The sequence below is a fragment of the Lynx rufus genome, unplaced genomic scaffold, assembly GCF_022079265.1.
Source record: "Lynx rufus isolate CCGP_SWC_20201006 ecotype Redwood Valley unplaced genomic scaffold, mLynRuf1.p SCAF_19, whole genome shotgun sequence".
NCBI classification, from domain to species: domain Eukaryota; kingdom Metazoa; phylum Chordata; class Mammalia; order Carnivora; family Felidae; genus Lynx; species Lynx rufus.
The window spans coordinates 11248693-11268959 of NW_025814833.1; the positions used below are offsets into that span (position 1 = coordinate 11248693).

The 20267-nt window shown below is 42.8% G+C and overlaps 1 protein-coding gene across 3 annotated transcripts in view; it reads left to right on the forward strand.

The window, feature by feature from the left end:
* Positions 1-14472: 14472 nt before the first annotated feature.
* The window catches only part of PLS3 (plastin 3), a 44049-nt gene continuing 38254 nt past the window's right edge, over positions 14473-20267 (forward strand). For all 3 annotated transcript variants that reach the window (XM_047082033.1, XM_047082032.1, XM_047082034.1), the window contains exon 1: positions 14473-14545. In XM_047082033.1, the coding sequence (XP_046937989.1) occupies positions 14473-14545 (73 nt within the window). The remainder of the gene's footprint in view (positions 14546-20267) is intronic.

Consider the following 20267-nt stretch of genomic DNA (forward strand, 5'->3'; position numbering starts at 1 on the left):
AAGAATTTAAAGAATGTCTTCAATCTGACTAAATGGAAGTGAATGTTTCCATTATTGGAAAGGTTACTAACCTATTTTTAAATAGCCATTACTTCAAGATCTTATCCTTTTTTTTTTTATTATTAAGTACAAAAAGAAGACAGGCAACGTTTACTTTAAATGGAAGTATTTGATATTCCTCCAGGAAATGACACAGGATTAGCCACCCTTTGGGGTTTAAGTGACTCCTAGATATTGGTACTTGAAAAAAAAGATCAATTCGAATCTAGCCGATGCTAGATTCTAGAATAGAATAGAGGTGTTTCCAGAAAATGAACTCGTTTCTTAAGAGAGCTATGTAGGGCAAAATCATGAGATGTCTGGAGTGATGGGTTCATGGGTGTTTATTGTACTGTTTCCTCTTTTTCATAATAGAACATTTGAGCATAGCTTTAGTTTGGGGGCAATTGACATTTATTTCCAAACGTTAGTTTTACCTAGAAATTGCAGATCTGTCGAAACATGACTTGCCGCATGATGTGTGTCATTGTAAAGGTGAACTGTGCTGCCTGATTGTCAAAATTGTAGCAAGTACAAACGTGTGTGTTGGGGGGGGGGGGACAAAACTTTCTGTTTGACTTTCAGCTCAATTCAAAGGACAGGCTGCAAACATCTTGAGTAGTTTCGTAGTATCTTGAAGCGTTAAACAAGAGGAGATAGTTAAAGCATGCTAATAAGGCAATTGCATGTGAAGAATGTGGGAACATTATTATGTCTGGACTACTTTGTTCACAGCTTTCTCTAACAGACTGCATTTTTTAAAACCACAGGAGACAACTATGTAGGCTATTTAAGTATGTTCACTTTCCCTACTTGCCTCCATCAAAGTTTATTCAACACACATTTAGTAGGTGCTTATTGTGGGCCAAGATACAAAGTCAAATAAGATACTAACCCTGCTTTCAAGGAGCTCACAGACTAGTGGAAGAAATAGAGAAGGAGATGTTCATACTGAAAGGGGCGAGGCTACGGGAATTGGGGAAGGGGAGTTAGTGGCTAGCAGCTAGGACTCCATGGTGTGTCTCCTTTAAAAATTTTTTTAACGTTTATTTATTATTGAGAGACAGAGAGACACAGAGTGTGAGTAGGGGAGGGGTAGAGAGAGGGGGAAGACACAGAATCTGAAGTAGGCTCCAGGCTCTGAGCTGTCAGCACAGAGCCCAACGTGGGACTCGAACTCACGAACCGTGAGATCACGACCTGAGCCGAAGTCAGTCGCCTAACCAACTGAGCCACCCAGGCGCCCCAGTGGTGTGCCTCCTTTAAAACAATGCAAACAGGGGCACCTGGGTGGCTGAGTCCTTTGAGCGTCCGACTTTGGCTCAGGTCATGACCTCGCGGTTCGTGGGTTCGACCCCCGTGTCGGGCTCTGTGCTGACCGCTCAGAGCCTGAAGCCTAGAGGCTGCTTGGGATTCTGTGTCTGCCTCTCTCTCGTCCCTTGCCCCACTCACGCTCTGTCTCTCTCTCTCAAAAATAAATAAACACTCATTTAAGAACATTTTTAAAAAGATCAGAGTTAGCCTTGAGTCACTGATGAGCTTTCTACAGGCCATTTCTCAATTGACTTGGAATTTGAAACCTATTTTGTCGTGGAGGCAGTAGTTAAGGTTTTTCAGGTCACTTCACAAATGTCCCTGAAATGATATGCTGTGTTACCTGAAGTAATATAATTATTTTTTAGGTTTACTTATTTATTTTGAGAGGGAGAGAGAGAGAGAGAGCACAAGCGGGGGAGGAGTCGAGAGAGAGAGAGAGAGAGAGAGAGAGAGAGAGAGAGAGAGAGAGAGACAATCCCAAGCAGGCTCTGCGCTGGCTGCACAGAGCCCAGCGCGGGGCTTGAACCCACAAACCGGGAGATCGTGACCTGAGCTGAAACCGGATGCTCAACCAACTGAACCACCCAGGCGCCACAGAAGCAATATATTTTTGTGTTCATACTGTTTTAATCCAAGTGCATTATAGTTCCGTCAGCCAGATTCTTCATTCTCTGTAGTCCTCAGTACTGGATAACCTAACAGAATACACAACAGTGCCTCATGGGAAAATGCTGTCGGTTTCATTTGGGGTCACCTAGCCATGTCCTCTGTTAAGTTTTCCCGATTTGTGGCTGCAATGTCAAGTAGAATTAGCAGAAGATCTAGGCTTGAAAAACAGCTTCACTAAATAAAGTATGCGGTACAAATGCATCGGCATCAGAAGCCGTTTGTAATAATGCTGAAGTGCTGGAGTAGTCGACAGCAAAATCCATCACCACTTCTTCGTGCTTGAACCTTTCCTGAACTTTCAGATCTAGGAACCTGAGACGTCTGGGGGGCATTTAGAGTTTGGCTCAGTTGTTTTGACTTTCAGAGCAACAAATCCCTTAAAGTTTTCTAAAAGTAACTGCAGACAACTTGCTTGCTCCTTGAGAAAAATCAGCTGTTACGTTTAAGAACTAATCGCTAAAACAAAACAAAACAAAACAAAACAAGAAAACAGGGGCTCCTGGGTGGCTCAGTCGGTTGGGCTTTTGACTCTTGGTTTTGGCTCAGGTCATGATCTCCCGGTTCGCAGGTTCGAGCCCTGAATCGGGGAGCCCAGCTTGGGATTCTCTCTCTCCTTCTCTCTCTGCCCCTCCCTTGCTCTCTCAAAAATAAATAAACACTGAAAAAAAAAAAACCCACAAAAAACTATGGGTGCCATAGTGATGGCTTACGTATGAAAAGAATCCTTAAAAAGTAAATCACACAGATACTTGAGTGTTTGGTTATGTTTGTCCTAAGTTATTAGCACCCATCCAGTGGGAGTGGTTCTTCACTGTACTTAGCATTTAAGAGGCTGAAATTAAGTAATATTAAATACGGTGAGGCACAAGCCTGTCACATAGGGGAAACGAATGTGCCACAAGGCGTGGTAAGCAGTTGTGTCCTGATTTTTCAAAAGTACAGCCTGTTTGGGGTGCCTGGGTGGCTCAGTCGGTCGAGCTGTTGATCTCAGCTCAGGCCCTGATCTCAGGGTCGTGAGTTCGAGCCTTGCATTGGAGCGTGGAGCCTACCTAAAAGAATTTACAGCCTGTTTTAACATTAATGTTTTGAAGAAAGAACTTTTAGAATTCTATAATATACAGTCTTCAGAACCTGTTACCTGTGTTCTGTATATTTTACACAATCCTTTTTAGTGGTTTCAATGCAAGAATTAGTGAATCCCTTATCCTTTAAGTAATGAGAACAAGTTAGTATTGGCTACAGGGGACACTATCTACATTTTCTGATAACTGTGCATACTTCTCAATGCCACGGTCACTTTTGTTAGGAGCTTTTCAATGATCTTCCATACGCTCTAATAGGCATGGGCCTTCTTTCCACAAAGCAGTGTTTTTGCTTTTACAGTAAGAGTACTTAATTACCTCCACTCACACACACGCTTTTTTTTTTTCCAGTTTATTTCTTTTTGAGAGAGAGAGAGAGCATGAGCGGGGGAGAGGCAGACAGAGAGAATCCCAAGCAGGCCCCACACTGTCAGTGCAGAACCCAGTGCAGGGCTCGAACCCACAAACTGAGATCATGACCCGAGCCGAAGTCGGAGGCTTCACCGACTGAGCCACCCAGGTGCCCCCCACACGCTTTTAAATTTACATTTGCTGCACAGCTTTGTGTCTTGGGCGAAATCCTGTAACTACCCTAGGCTCTTGTTTCTTCCCTAATACAGCTTCCATAGTCATTGGATATTGGGCTTGCTGGGAATTAGCACTACCCTCAAAACATTGAGTCGTGCCTCTGCCCGGGACCCGACAACGGATTATAACGGCGGGAGCGTAGAAGGGGAAGGCAGAGTTGGAACTCTGTTCTTGAGATACGGACAATCTTGAAACGAGTCTAGCAGAGCAAGTAGCCGGGCAAGTTAACAAGCGTGCTGTTAAGAAAAGGACGAATCTCTTTTATTGGGGAAGATTATTCTCGAACCAAGTGTGAGGGGCTGTGTGGAGGAGGCCAGAATGAAATGCTTTGGTTACGAGAGTCTAAATCCTGCATTAGGAGAGAGTGAGGCTTCTGCTGAACCTTGAAGGGCTAGTAGGATTTGGATAGGGAGAGAAGAAAAAATAGAGGAGAGGGGTATACTCGTGAGAGGTGGATACAGAGAGGAGTCCTTAGTGGGAGAGAGGGAAAGAGGAACGGGGCCGGATAGAACGAACAGTAGTGATGTGAAGTTAACAGGACATGTTCAGGAGGATGGTTGTCATCCAAAAGCTAATTTTGGGGTGCCTCAATGGCTCAGTCGGTTAAGTGTCCCACTCTTGATTTCAGCTCAGGTCATGATCTCCGGTTTGTGAGGTCGAGCCCCGCATCGGGCTCTGCGCTGACAGCCTAGAGCCTGCCTGGGATTCTGTCTCTTCCCCCTCCCTTGCTCTCTCACTCTCTCTCTCAAAATAACTAAAAATAAACTTTAAAAAAAGCCAAGTTTGAGTGTTTGGAAGTGGAAAACTGGTTAGTGTGCCTAGTAGGACCGCTCTAGAGGACATAAATATCAGGCAGAGATTTAGACAAGCCGTTTTAGGCATAAGCAATGATAGCTTCCTTAAAAGGCGACCAACGTGATCGAAATGGTTGTGGGCACTAGCTGTGGGCCACTTTGGACTCGGAAAATATGTATTGAAAATGCACTGTGTGCATTATTCTACGTGCTGTGGTGAGTACAGAGATAAGTGAGCTGTACCTCCAGTCTGATAAAGGTTATGGTCCTGCTGGGGGGCAAGAAATTCACTCAATAAGCTGTCGTGGAGGAGTCTACAATAGCAAAATGGTTGAGAATCCTGACTGTAGTGGCAGGCAGACCTGGGTTTGAGACCTGGCTCTACCTCTCAATAGCTGTGTGACTTTGGGAAAGTTACACAACTTCTCTGAGCTTACTTGCTCTTCTGTAAAGTGGGAATAACAGTATCACCCAGTTTAGAGACTTTTTTTTCTAAAAACGTCTCTAGAGAGATGTAACTTACATAATATATATATATATATATTATATATATATATATACAGCATTTAGCAGAATGCACGTAAATAATAAGCCTTCTGTAAATGTCAGCTGTAATGTAAGCTTACAATGATATGTTATTATATTATCTTAATGATTATTATTACCTACTCTGTAGGCACTGCGATCAGGGCTGGGAATATGAAGATGAAAATGGGATATGGCCCTTTCCATCAAAGAGCTCTCTTATAAATGCTGTCCTTGTGGTGACAGTATTTTCCCATCCAGACATTGGTACATAGGCTGTGACAGTAAAACAAAATATTTAAAATTGGAGCTGTCCGGGGGTGCCTGGGCAGGCTCAGTGGGTTTAAGCATCCGACTTTGGCCCAGGTCACGATCTCGCGGTTCGTGAGTTCGAGTCCCGCGTCGGGCTCTGTGCTGACAGCTCGGAGCCTGGAGCCGGCTTCGGCTTCTGGGTCTCCCTCTCTCTCTGCCCCTCCCCCACTCGTGCTCTGTCTCTCAAAAATAAATAAACATTTAAAAAAATAATAATAAAATAAAATTGGAGCTGTCTGAAAGAAGAAAACACAGCCAGTACCGGGCAGAGGGGCTTGTTACTCTCAGGTGGGCTCAATCTGAAGAGACTCCCTTAAAGGTGCTTTTTGAAGGGCAGATGGGAGATGGGTGGAGAACATTCCACCGGAGAGAAGCACAGAGGAGAAGGAATGGGAACGGGAAGCTCCGTGGCCTGCTTGGGAAACGGTATCTTTCTCGAGTGAGTCGAGGGTGCCGGGCACGTGATGGGAAGTGACATCGCAAAGACACGCAGGGATCGGTACAGAAACGTGTGGGGCCTTGAGTGTCGTGCATAAACGGTGGGACTTTGTTTCGTGTAGAACAGGTCGTAGATCATCTCCCCAGGGAGCCGGCTGTGTAAAGATGGCAATGGAGGGACACGAGGGGCGATAGACCAGCTAAAAGGCTTTTGGAACGGGCCGAACCTGAGGTAATAAAGGGGGTATGCTGGGAGAACCCGGACCGCTTAATTATTTACTTCACCCTCCCTCTGTTTCTTGTGGCCCAACTTCGGCCTCAGATTTGGAACCCTGGAGACGGAGGAAAGTGGGCAACTTGAAAGGGAAAGCTGAGGCGGCAGGAGAGGTGGTTGAAGAGGCACTAAGGGGGCAGCGAATTCAACGTAGACGCTTTGGCTTTCCTGACTGGGATCCTCCTCACTGACCTTCCTTCTCCCCTGGCTAGAGGGTCAAGTTCATGTTTTGAGCGTAGCCCTTCTAAAGTGGACCCTGACCTTTTCTGCTCCCAGTTGTGTCTGTCATAATCCCCAGGCACTGCGCTCCGACCACACTGTCTCCAGCTCCAGCGTATAATCTTCTCTTTATGTCTGTGTGTCTAGAATGCCTTCACCAGTGATGTGTCTCTGGGGAATTCTACGCCAAAGTTCCCAAGTCGTCTTTGGGGGTGCCTGGGTGACTCAGCCGGTCGAGCGGCCGACTCTCGGTTTCCGCTCAGGTCATGATCCCGTGGTTCGTGGGTTCGAGCCCCACATCGGGCTCCTCGCTGACAGTGCGGAGCCTGCTTCGGATTCTCTCTCTCTCTGCCCTTCCCCTGTTCATGCTCGCTCGCTCGCTCTCTCTCAAAAATAAATAAAGAAACTTAGAAAATCAAAGGTCTTCTTTGGAAAACCTTTCCTGACCCTCACCACTCAGGAAACACTAATAGCATGGTAGCACCAATATCGTGTGTTTGTTTTTCTATTTCTGCCACTGGACAGTAAGCCCTTCAAGAGAAGGGACTTGGGGTCCTAATTCTCTCCATATGCAGCACCCAACCCAAGCCTGGTGCCTGCCAAGCCTTCAATGAAGGCTGGGATGTGAACGGAGGAGTGAGGGACTGTGGTGGACGGACAGTCAAGTTGAAATCTAGAAAGCCATTGGGAAATACAGGTTTGGAGCTTGAGTAATCCTAGTAAGAGCAGCGGGGCTTTTAGCTCAGGGTCGAGCACCCGCGTGACCTGGAGACCGGTGCTGTTGACTTGCCCAACTCGGGAGGAGGCAGGGCGGTGGTTTCTGTGGGCACAGGTATGTGAAGTGTGGGTGTCCCAAAGCGCTGCCTGGTGTGGACAAAGGAAGGTGACCGCTCTCGAATTATTCATACATCGCAGAGGCCCTGGAGGTTTCTTCCCTTCACTTATTGTGAAATAGTATCTTCTTCCATGTTTTCTGGCCACCCTTTGTTGCCTCGCCTTCCCAGTTGTGTTTCCCTGGCACGCTAGTGTGGCCGAGTCTAGGGTTGAATCGCCTCCCCCCACCCCCCAGCCCCCACTTTTATCCCGTAGTTCCCTTTCGGCTTCGAGAAAAAGAAATCCAGAGTTCATCAGCAACTCCGGATTATCCACGGGTGAGTTTCCCAGTGCGGGCGCCGGGCCTCCTGCCCCACGTGGTCCCGGATGACCAAGATTAGTAAATAGATTATTCCGTCAGCTGCATTCCTCAAGTGAATCGCTTTAGGGAATGAAAACAGGCACCCCTCCTCATCTCCGCCACATACCTTTCAGAATTTGAGTAATAGTTTCAGGTAGCTCCTGGTCGGTACGCCTTTCTCAGCAAAGATTTGTGTTCAGGGTTGAAGTGTAGTTAAACGAGCCAGTGGAGTGGTTTCATAATTGCCGCATTGTTAGTCAAACTCTGTAATTAGGGATGACTTCATAGGCCTAAGATTCCTCTATGGGTGACGCCCTGAATTCAGGCCCGGTTGTACACCATATCCTTTTATGAAAAACACAAACAAACAAGGTTTTGTTTGCTTTTTCTTTTATTCCCCTTTTTGAAAATCTGTTTTCCTTTGTCTCAGATGTTTAGGGAGAGAGAGGATTTGTTTTTGCTGTTGTTGTTTTGCGTTTGTTTTTTTGTTTTTGTTTTTGTTTTGTTTTGTGTGGTTTTTTTTGGTCCTAGGGGAGGCAGGCATAGGAGCAAGGGAGGAGACAGAATTTGGGACAGTGAGAGAACTCAGAAGAATGCAGAGACCCTGGGAGCTTTTACTTTTGATTGGGATTTCATTTGGCTACATTTAAATGGAAGGAAAATATAGATCTTTTTTTTTAAACAGCACACTTTCTCTCTCGCTCGCTCGCTCGCTCACTCACTCTCTCCCTCCCTTGTAAAATAAAGTTCAGTTCGTTGGTAAGATAGACTCGGGAGGAAGACCTGTTTCAAAAGTCACCCTTTTCTTTTGGCCTGGCAACCGCATACCGAGAACCTAAGGTTAAACTTAAGCAAGTAAATTTACTTTTTACCTCTTGACCTTTTATTTTTCAGTGCTGATGGGGGGGGGGCGCGGAAATGGGCAGATTGGGAGGAAAATGACAATATTGACAAGCTGTTAGGTGTCTTTTAAAGTGGTCCTGAAATACTTAAAGTAAAATTTGCATTTTTTAAAAATGTCTCCTGGCCACTCTTCAAGTTGTATTTGGAAACTGGCCTTAATGAAGGAGTTAAATTGAGTCATGGGTGAAAAGTGGCTGACAGGTTTTCTTTAGGCCCCTCCTTCTGAAATGATATTGACTAAAGGCTTAGAATTTTTAGGTATGAAGGACATCTTTAGACGCTGTAGTCAATACTTATAGGGAAAATGGAATAACTTTTCATAGATCCCATTTAAAAGGTTCTTACTGGAACTTAGGCCTATTTTTATACAGCCTCTCACAATGATCTAGATATTTATTCCCTGTTTTCTTTCATCAAGGATCTGAAGTTACTGTAGAATAATTTATATATTACAGTGTGCCTTCACATATGCCCTCCTTTTTCATTTTTTTTTTTTTGTATTTTTTAAGTTTATTTTGAGAGAGCGAGAGAACCCCAAGCAGGCTCTGCACTAACTGATGTAGGGCTTGAACTCACGAACCACGGGATTAACCGCCTGACCCACCCAGGCGCCCCTACATATGCCATTCTTAATCTTCATGAGGACCTGAGGGAAGTAGGTATTATTATTGCTGTCTTCAAATGAGGAGACTGAGGGTCCGATTAAATAATCTTGCTCATGGACACACTGCTAGGAAACAGCAGAACTGGGACACTGACCTTTTCGGATTCCACATCCAAGTCTTCCCATATTTCAAGGAATGCCCCGTGAGGAGAAATAGAGCTGCTGTCATTTTAATTTGTAAGATTTTAATTTTTAAAACCTTAATGTTAAATACCTACCTGGCAGCCCCCCTCTCTCTCTCTCTCAGAATAAATAAATAAACTGGAAAGAAAGATACCATCAGGGGCAGCTGGGTGGCTCAGTCGGTTAGGTGGCCGACATCAGCTCAGGTCATGATCTCACGGTTCATGAGTTCGAGCCTCGCGTCGGGCTCTGGGCTGACAGCTCGGAGCCTGGAACCTGCTTCAGATTGAGTGTCTCCCTTTCTCTCTGTCCCTCCCTTGCCCGCTCGCGCGGGCTCTCTCTCTCTCAAAAATAAATATTTAAGAAAATAAAATAAACATTGTGACTTTTATCGGGCGCCTGGGTGGCTCAGTTGGTTAAGCATCAGACTCTCGGTTTCAGCTCAGGTCATGATCTCACGGTTTCGTGGGTTCGAGCCCTGCGTCGGGCTCTGTGCTGGCACTTCAGAGCCTGCTTGAGATTACCTTTCTCTCCCACTCCTTCTGCCCCTCCCGCCCCTCCCCTGCTCACACTATCTCTGTCTCTCACAAAAGTAAATAAATAAAAATTATTTTAAAAATTGTGACTTTTATCAACTAAACCATATATGGCAAGGCTTTTAAATTTGACTTTGTATTTAGTAGTTGCTCGGGTGCCTCAGGGTAGCCTTTATTTCATGTAATTATAAATAAACGAAACTGAGTTTATTTAAGCGAGAAACTCCTATACTATTCTGTTTTTCCTGGACCATCTTGCCTGGAAATGTTGTTTTGGGGACATTTGCATGTTCCAGTTCTTTTCATTCTTATTCAGATGTGCCTCCCGAAGTCTCCTGTGAGTTGTAGGTGTTGTTGGGGAGAAAAAAAAAAAATGTCTTCTTCCGCCCTTCTAGGTTCTTTGGCTGGTCTAATTAAATGGACATGATAAAGATTAACAGGAGACATACAGGTCATGATCTCGCGGTCCGTGAGTTCGAGCCCCGCGTCGGGCTCTGCGCTGACAGCTCAGAGCCTGGAGGCTGCTTTGGATTCTGTGTCTCCCTCTCTGTCTGCCCCTCCCCCGCTCATGCTCTGTCTCTCTCTCTCAAAAATAAATAAACATTAAAAAAATTTTTTTAAATAAAAAAAAGAAGTTTAATAACATATATACCTCCTGCATCCATGGGAGAGACCCTGGAAAACTGAGCACCTCTCTGAAATGGCTGCAGCTACCACCTGAAATACCACTTCTAGGCTAAAAACAAAAGAAGCTGCTGGGGGTGGGGAGTCAGTCATGGGAGGTAACCAGGAAAAGCGCAGTAAACAACAGTAAGCTTGTCATGCAGATTTCAGACTGTGCCTTCCTCCATTAATAAGAGTTTCTAGAGATTTCAATATTCTCTTCCTGTTACAGCCGGGAGATGCCAGGACACATGGAGAGTTCCCTTACGAATGTAAATATTTTGTACAAAAGGTTAACTTCTCAGTTTCCAGAGCCCCACCAGTGTTCGCTATTAAAAATAACCAGCTGAAAATAATATGCCAAAGAGGCATATTTTGGGGTGGTATATTTGCTCCCCTACAGTGTAAAAGAAATCACTTTAGGCTTTCATTGAGATAATTAGACAAGAATAAGAAATTAGAAAACCTGAAAGTAGGGGTGCCTGGGTAGCTTAGTTGGTTAAGCACCTGACTTCAGCTCGGGTCGTGATCTCACGGTTCGTGAGTTCAAGCCCCGAGTCGGGATCTGTGCTGAAAGCTCAGAGCCTGGAACCTGCTTCGGATTCTGTGTCTCCCTCTCTCTCTGTCCCTCCCCTGCTCACGCTCTGTCACTCTCTCTCAAAAATAATATTAAAAAAAATTAAAACCTGAAAATATATTCTGGTGTCTTTTTTTAATGCTGAGTCATATTGATTTTTTTAAATTTTTATTATTGAAGTGTAGTTGACATAATGATTCGTTTCAGGTAGATTGCTTAGTGATTCAACAATTCTATACATTGCTCAATGCTCACCACCGTAAGTGTAGTTTCCAACTGTATTAATATTTTATCAGCACCAAGCTCTAACCAACTGAGCTAACCGGCCAACTGCATGTATTAATATTTTAATAAAATTTACCCATTTTATTTCTGAGAGAGCGAGCACATGCAAGGGAGAAGCAGAGAAAGAGAGAGGAATCCCAAGCAGGCTTCGTGCTATCAATGCAGAGCCTGCTGCGGGGCTCGAACCCAAGAACTGAGAGATCATGACCTGAACCAAAATCAAGAGTCAGGCACTGAACTGAACTGAGCCGAGCCACCCAGGCACCCGTCTGTTAAATATTCTTTTGTAAGTGAATGGTTGCCTTGAAGTCATTTCTGTGAGATCTAAGTATTTCCTAATTTTGCAGGAAGAACAAAACTACCTCTTTCCTGGCCTATCTGAAAAGAAATGAATATTCTTCCAAGTCTCCAGAGCCTTTTCCCTTCTATCTCTTTATTGCAGCCACTAATTTCCTTTGTGTCCAATTATAATTATTTATATGTTGCCCTCCCCAGACTGTAAATTCCTTGAGGCCAGGAACTAGACATACAACTGATGCCTAAAATATTGGTAAAAGTGTGTGAGGATAGATATGTCTGCGTTGGGGAGGAGCGTGAAGAAGAGGGAAAGAGATTTCTGCCCTGTTCAGCCTTGCGGACCCGCAAAGGGGAGAAACCACGGGGGTGGGGGAGAAGGGTTTAGTCAGCAGGGATGAAGCGTGGGGCAGGAGGGGGAGCTATGTCTAGAACCCTCTTTATCTAATATTCCCTTTCGTAAGGGAGTGATAGGGTAGTATGAGAATAAATCACTTGTCTTTGTTTCTTTAACTCAAATACTTTAGATCATTACTGATGCCCAAACTGCCCAAACTGGAAAGGACCTTCAGAGATAAGGAGAAGCCGCATGTTTTGGATTTTCTGAGACAGTCTCACTTTCAAACTTTCTGTGCCCTTGTTCTACATGGTGAAGTTCATGGAGATGGTTAATGATTTCGTATTGAAAACTTGACTATGTAAAACTTGTGTAAAGAAACTTGGAGGGCGCCTGGGTCGTTCAGTTGGGTGAGCGCCATACTCTTGGTTTCAGCTCAGGTCACGATCTCATGGTTTGTGGGTTCGAGCCCCACATCGGGCTCTGTGCCAACAGCGTGGAACCTGCTTGGGATTCTCTCTCTCTCTCTCTCTCTCTCTCTCTCTCTCACCCTGCTTGTGCTCTCTCTCTCTCTCAAAATAAATAAATAACCTTATTTTTAAACAGAAAAGAAAATTGGAGTAAATCCTATATAGTATTTTTGTAATCAGAAGTGTTAAACATCATAATAGTAAAATAAAGGATACTTTTTAAAAGTCCCGTCGTCATTACGTTATAGCTTAACATGAAAAATCGCTGTTTACTCTTAACTTTTTAAAATGCCTACCTCATATCTAACTGAAGATCTTTCTTTACCTTATAGAGCCTCAGACTACTCTGAAAGGTGTTTTTACCCAACTTATCTACTGAGACATTTGTCCCTCTTTCGTGACATTTTAACATCCTAGGTAAGAAAAGTTTATAAAGAAGCAAGTTCTGTTTTCTGTTTTTTAAAAGTCTGTTTTTCTAACAAAGGAGCCACCTCTGGTGGGGGATGTTGATAATGGTGTTGGCTGTGCATGTGACTGCTGAAGGATTGCACGAGGCCTGAAATCTCTGTGCTCCCTGTTCAATTTTGCTACGAACCTAAAAGTCTGCTATAAAAATAAAGTCCTTAAAAAAGACTGAGAAAAAATAAATCCCCCTCCCCCCCCCAAATAAACAAACCCAGAGCAAGACATAATTATTTTTATTCCTCTCTGTCCAAAAATTGTGGACAGGTTTGTATTTGGGGATTACCCATTGTGATACAGACCTCCTTCCTCTGTTGCGGAGCTCAAGAAGATTTTTCTATAAAGGTCCAGATCATAAGTGTTATGGGCCAAGAGGCAAAATCAAAAATATTATATTATTAATATCAAGGATGTAATAATATTATTTCCACGAATTTTTGCTGACAAAATTCAAACTATACTACTACTACTAATAATAGAGTACTATTTTGTAATACACATCTACTGCTGAGAAAAATAGAATTCGCTCTTGGAGGGGGATAACCTTTCCCTTAATTAGGGCTCAAAGTTAACGTGCCTTATCAAAACTGACTGCAAATGTTTTTCTTTCTTTACAAACCATATTTAGCTTGGGGGAAGTGCAGAAATAGGCAGTAGTCCAGATGTGGCCCACAGGCCACAGTTTGTCAACCCCAGCTCTGTTGGTTAAGTAGGTAAAATAGGGCCCAGTCAGAACGCAAATTATGTATTTGGAACCCAATTATGTATTAAACCCAAATAATGTAAGTTATATAAACGCTCCTTTAATGGGAGTGATTGATAGGTGTTAGTATCCTATTTGAAAATCAGTATTTTCACAAGGAATGGTTTTATTTATTTACTTATTTATTTTAAATGCTTATTTATTTTTGAGAGCAAGAGAGAGACAGTGCAGGCGGGGGGTGGGGGGGGGCAGAGAGAGAGGGAGACACAGAATCCGAAGCAGGCCCCAGGTTCCCAGCTGTCAGCTCAGAGCCCGACGCAGGGCTTCCTCCCGCAAACTGTGGGATTACGATCTTAGCTGAAACCAAGAGCCGGACGCTTAACCAGCTGAGCCACCCAGATGCCCCTGCAATGAATGATTTTAAAGTGACTTAATGGAAAAAATGGTAACTGTGTGAGGTGCTGGATGTGCTAACTAACCTTGTTGTAGTAATCATTTCACAGTATGTTAGTATATCCAATCATCGTGGTATACACCTTAAACGTACACGATATTACATGTCAATTATCTCTCAATAAAGCCGGAAAAAAATGTAAAGAGCCAGTAAGAAAGAAAGAGAGATAAAGGCTTAATCGAACAGTTACATTGTACGTGAGTCTTTGGTCAGGCGATTTTGACTTTTAGTTTTGGCATGAATAACCGAGAATTTCTAGGATGTATCTCTTTCCTGTCACTGCTGGGTACCTTGGCCCTTCCTTACACTTAGGAGCGTAAGATTTTGTTCTTGAAAGGAAGATTCAGAGACTTTTTTGGTCTGAATAACTTTTGGTAAATCATGACTTCTCATGTGTTTGTTTTCTTCATGATGGCTTTAGCTATAAATATGGGAACGCATTCAGATGCTTTTAGCAGTTGGCAGTTCTGTTTAAATTCTAAGATGAGAATTTCACAGGAATGCTTATCATATATTCATCACAAACATCGCTCAGTCGTAAACCTTTCTGGTTTCTCTTTAGACCTTTAAATGGACGAGATGGCTACCACTCAGATTTCCAAAGATGAGCTTGATGAACTGAAAGAGGCCTTTGCAAAAGTTGGTGAGTATTTATTACAGCGTTACCTATAGTAAAGCAATAATTATGTGGCCCTGATAAAAGTTATTTCTCTAAAAAAATTATATGAATGGTTAATCGTGAACCGTAGGGCAAGGTAGTTAAAATCAACGGGATAAAGTTTTAGGAGCAACACGTTAAACTATTATTTCTAATTACGTCTATTATCTAATATGGTCAAGGGCCGGCTGAATGGCTCCGTTAGTAGAACGTGTGACTCTTCATCTTGGGGTCATGAGTTCAAGCACCATGTTGTACGCAGAGATTACTTAACAATAAATAAATAAATAACAAATAAACAGGGTGATGTACTTCTTTGTAAAAAAAAAAAAAAAAAAAGTGGTCCTATGAAATAAATTCCACAGCATGCCAATAAGAAAAATAAAAAAGGTAGATTATCTAATATGGTCAAAGGTTTTTAGTCCTGGGTACCAGTCCTTCGCTGGGGGCCACTGTGGCTCCTGAAATTCTTAGACAAATCTTTGGTTGTTAACTGTATTATATAGCATATATTTCTTAGGAGAGTATTGGAGCCTTCACCATATTCTCAGAGGGACGTGTGACCCCTGAAAACCTTAGGTGATTCCTTCAATTAGCTGATGTTTTGCCTTTCCCTGATTAGCTTGGCTTTGTGGCCTTTTTCATGGAGCTTCTGTGCCTTTGGATAACACAGTCTGTTCAACCTTCTCACGTTAAGCTGTAGTATCAGCATAAGATGGGAAGACGTAGCATGCCATTCGGTTTTTCCTTAAACATCACAGAACATGTCTTAGAATTTCGCAGCTATGGCAGCAGTTGATAGTATTTACATTCCAAATTTCAGTGCTCATGTCCTATCAATAGAAGATAGTGAGAAAACAGGGTAAGAACTGATGATTGATGTATGTACTCACGTGAGTCAACATGGGCCTAAAGAGGTAAGCTGCTAGTATGTGGTATCTCCTTGATCAAAGGGTGTCAAGTTAGATCATAATGATTTGTTATTTAAATCAGAACTGACTCTCTGACCTATGTTACAAACCTCATTAATGAAAAGCCAGGACATGTACATCTCTATTTCCGTACATTTCGGAACAGCATTTTCTGCGAAGGCGTTTAAGGCTAACAGCAGGCCTTGGGAAGAATAATGATGCCTCACCAGGGTGACTATTCATAATCTCCTCAGAATTCTAAGCAGAGGTGCCCCTGGGTGGCTCAGTCTGTTAAGCTTCCGACTCTTGTTTTCTGCTCAGGTGATTTCGGCTCTCGAGCTCATGGTTCGTGGGATCGAGCCCCGCTTCGGGCTCTGCTCTGACAGTGTGGAGCCTGCTTGGGATTCTCTCTGTCCCTCTCTCTCTGTCCCTCCCCAACTCACGTGTGTGCACACACTTTCTCTGTCTCAAAATAAACATTAAAAAAAATAACTCTAAGTGGAAAAAATTGGGTAGGCCTGAATCGAACGTAATTTTCTGGGTGTCTATGAGAAAAAGAAAAAAAGGAGTCTGTTAACTGGCCATAGTTACTACTTACCGTAAGGAGAGTATTATCTGGTACTCTCCTGATGTTCGGTTGATTGCAAGAAAATGACAGGTGAATTCCTGGCTGCAAGATTTTTTAAATCTCATTATTCTATAGAAATATCCTTGTCATAATTGTTTTAGCATTGCATATCCTTTGAACCTTCTTTTTTTTCTTATGTTCGTCTTTCAGTTTGAGGGACGGCCTAATTTCTGTCTTTATGAATAGAATCTTGGGGTAAGGACCATGACTTATTATTGCCATTATTGAATCTTAAAGGCCTCGTTTCCTCAAATACATGTTTATTGTTTAATACAGGCCTTGTTCTCGTGTGCAGCACCTTGAAAACAATTGTGTGCAATTTCGTTTTAAAATTAAAGCTCTTCAAATATGTTTTACTTGAGGGCACTGAAATACTCTCATCCGTAAAAGAGCTTAACTGCTCCTCGAAAGCTTTAAAGACACAAAGAGGGTTGACCAGTTATCTCCACATAGGAACCAGGGTTAAGTACAAAACAATGAGGGATCAGTTAGAGCTTAGACTGAAGGAAAGAGTCACTGTAGAACTACTGTCTATTTTAAATCCTGCACCTTGGGGCGCCTGGGTGGCTCAGTCGGTTGAGCGTCTGACTTCGGCTCGGGTCGTGATCTCACAGCTTGTGAGTTCGAGCCCCGTGTCGGGCTCTGTGCTGACAGCTCGGAACCTGGAGCCTGCTTTGGATTCTGTGTCTCACTCTCTCTCTGTGCCTAACCCACTCGCATTGTCTCTGTCTCTCTCAAAAATAAATAAATATTTAAAATCAATCAATCAATCAATCAATCAGTCCATCAATCCTGCAGGGGTTAGGGTGGACGAGGAGTTTCCCAAAGACAGCAGATTGGATCATACGTCCTACTGATGTCCCTGATAGACATATATTTATTTCGAATAGGGGTGCCTGAGTGGCTCAGTCGGTTAAGCATCTGACTTTGGTTCGGGTCATGATCTCACGGTTCATAGGTTCGAGCCCCTTGTCGGGCTCTGCGCTGACAGCTCGGAGCCTGGAGCCTGCTTCGGATCCTGTGTCTCCCTCTCTCCCTGCCCCTCCCCCACTCACACTCTGTCTCTCTCTGTCTCTTTCTCTCTCTCAAAAATAAACATCAAAAAAAATTTTTTTTTAATTCCTAAGATACGCAGACCCTTATTACTCTATATGCTGTAAATGGAAATTCCGGAGTCCACAATTCCTGCCTCTTCTGCATATTATTCTTTTGCATTCCCCGCTCTGTATCTAGCTCAGTGTTGCATACACGTCAGGTTCTCAATAAATATTTAATTGACTGAATCCCAAGGAATTATACATAATCTTTTCTTGCCCTGAGATTTTGTCACTATCAACTGTAAACTAAAAGGGCCTTTGTTACGAAGATTTTCATCATGGTGGAATTTATTACTAAAGGTTTTGGCCATCACATTGTAGCACGTAAAATTTATATATATTTTTCAGCACAATAAAGGCTTGTAAGTAGTGTGTCTTTTAGAATAGTGTTTAAAGACCCAGCTGAATCTTTTGATTTTCCTTTAAAACCTCTGTAGTTTTTAGTTATTAGTTACGGAGCCCTCAGGCAACTGTCAAAGGTGTTATGGAAATCTTTTTTTTGTTTGTTTTTCATTCAGGGAAACGTGATTTGAAATTTTTTTTAATATTTATTTTTATTTTTGAGAGAGAGAGAGAGAGAGTGCGAGCAGAGCAGGGGCAGAGAGAGAGAGGGAGACACAGAATCCAAAGCAGGCTCCAGGCTCTTGCCTGTCGGCACAGAGCCCAATGCGGGGCTTGAACTCACAAACCTCAAGATAATGACCTGGGCTGGAGTGGGACACTTAACCGACTGAGCCAACCAGGTGCCCCAGGGAAACGTGATTTTAAAAACAAGCTCTAGAACTGATTTTCCTGTCAAGCACAATTTTTCTTATTGGTGGGGGGACGGCAGGGAGGACTACTCTGTTCGGTTGTGACAAAATATGGAAATCATTATGTGATTTTTTTCCCCCATCTATTAACAATAATAGCCTTGATTATCTCTTTAGAAATTCAGCAAAATCATAGTGTGTGAAGAAACGCTCTGTAATTACTGCTAATCGTAGGTTTTGTCCAATCAATTAATAGTGCTTTGAAATTCTCTTTACTAGCAATACATTGCGTATTAAGATTTAAAGTCCTTCTTTCATTTTCTGCACCTGCTTAGTGTTACACTCCAAGCAGTACATTTTCATTTAATTATTTCAATTTTCTCAACGTTTGTTTCCAGGATTTCCCACTGGGATAGCAGAAGCCGTGGTGCTGGTTGTTTTTGTTTTGTTTTTTTCCTACTTCATAATGTTTCCGTTTTAATTTAAACGCCTAGAAGTTCTTTCTAAAAAAAAAAAAAAAAAAAAAAAACCAAGAATAAATAAAACTTTCAGAGCTAGAAGTCCTTTGGGTGATTAGTTGTCATAAAGATAAATGTGCATAATGTGAATCTTTTCACATTGGCTTTACCTTGCAAACACTGACATCTGACTTCTTTCTCTCCTAAGCATGCTACTGAGCTTAAAAAAAAAAAAACACAAATTCAGCATTTTTGAAATAAAAGAATAACGGGGTTTTGTAAATGACTAGGAATACTGTGGGTATATTCCTTTGTGGCTGCCCACCACACTAAGTCAAAAAATTTTGGTTATGGTTATTTTCTCCTCCCAGGAAGCTGATTTGTTTCAAGTTACTCGGTATTCTGTAGTACATAAAAACCACATCAGGATGATGCCACAAAGAGGAGAGTGGTTTAGTTTAATTTACTTCCAGTGTTCAATAAAACTACACCAGTGCATATTTGTTTAATTATGACTTAAAAAATAAAAACTATAGCCCAACCCCTCCCCCCCCCCCAGAAAATAAACTTAACCTGGGCTGTTCCCCTGAGCCATCTGGTTAATTATCGGGGGAATATTAGAAATGAAGGTCTTGGGAGAGGCTGCAAACCGTGTTTCGATGGTGTGGGAGATAGACGCACAAATATGTGGACGGGCAAGGTGAGGAGCAAGAGCACACGTGTGTGAGAACGTGCTCTGGGAGCATGGGTGGAGGTGCGTATGTGTTTTTAAAGTGGGAGAGTGGCGGCAGGTGGCAAATGATGGCCAAACCGCTGGAAATTTTGAGGTGGAAGAGGATCAATAGACAACATTTTTGATCCCTTGGTCTCAGCCTTCTAATCTTGCCCAGCCTTCAGCTATACTTGACCTCCACCTTTGAGGATTCACTATTAGGATGAACTCTTAGGTAGCGACCTCTCTTCTGCCCTTAGCTGGGACTCATTAAACTGCCTCTTCTATTTGCTGGACTGAGCTACCTCAATAGGTATAAGCTGTGAGAGGCAAAACTCACGTTTAGTTAAGCATCTGGAGATGTTTAGCAGCTGCCTTTTCTAAAGTTTTAATGCCTAATGAAAGCTCGACTTTACTGCTTAGATCTGAGGATGGAATATAATCTAAATTCTTCGGCACAAGCCTTTTGGCCAAGTCTTTTAAATCCACATTCCATGTGCTTCCATGGGCATTCAGGATCGCGCATGTGTGCGTGCGCACGTGTGCAAATGCGTTATCGTTAGACACATAGGTTCCTTTTATCATTTTGTTAGTGTGAAAAATTTTGTGGCATATATTGGCTCAACTAAATGGAACTTTTAAACCCAGCTTTTCTGAAAGGATGTGCATCTGTACTTGATTGGTTTTTCTTCAAGTCCTAACGAGCACTGTCCGGGAAGGGTTAGTTAGTAAAGACGTTGAATATGTGTTGCAGATGAGGACACACATATGCAACCTCTTTATAGAGAAAGACACTAGATTTAGACGGATTCAAGGATGGTCAAAGCAACACACACACACACACACACACACACAACCTGGGGGTCAAAGGAAATCCCACTCTTTCTTACTGTCAGATTTATAAGACGACGTAGCACCGCAAAAGATGCGTTTGAAGTGATAAATTGCACCACATAGCACCTGGACATGGGCAGTGTAAAACAGCAGCTAAAATCAAAACCACTTGAATTCTGGCTCAGCTTTCTCCAGACAAGTACTTAAAATAGCTTAAATAACAGGATGCAAGGGGAGGGAAAACATTTCCTTTTAAGGATATGCATTCTTGGTGTGATTCAAACTTCTGCAGGAACATGGCCGTATAATAAGTTT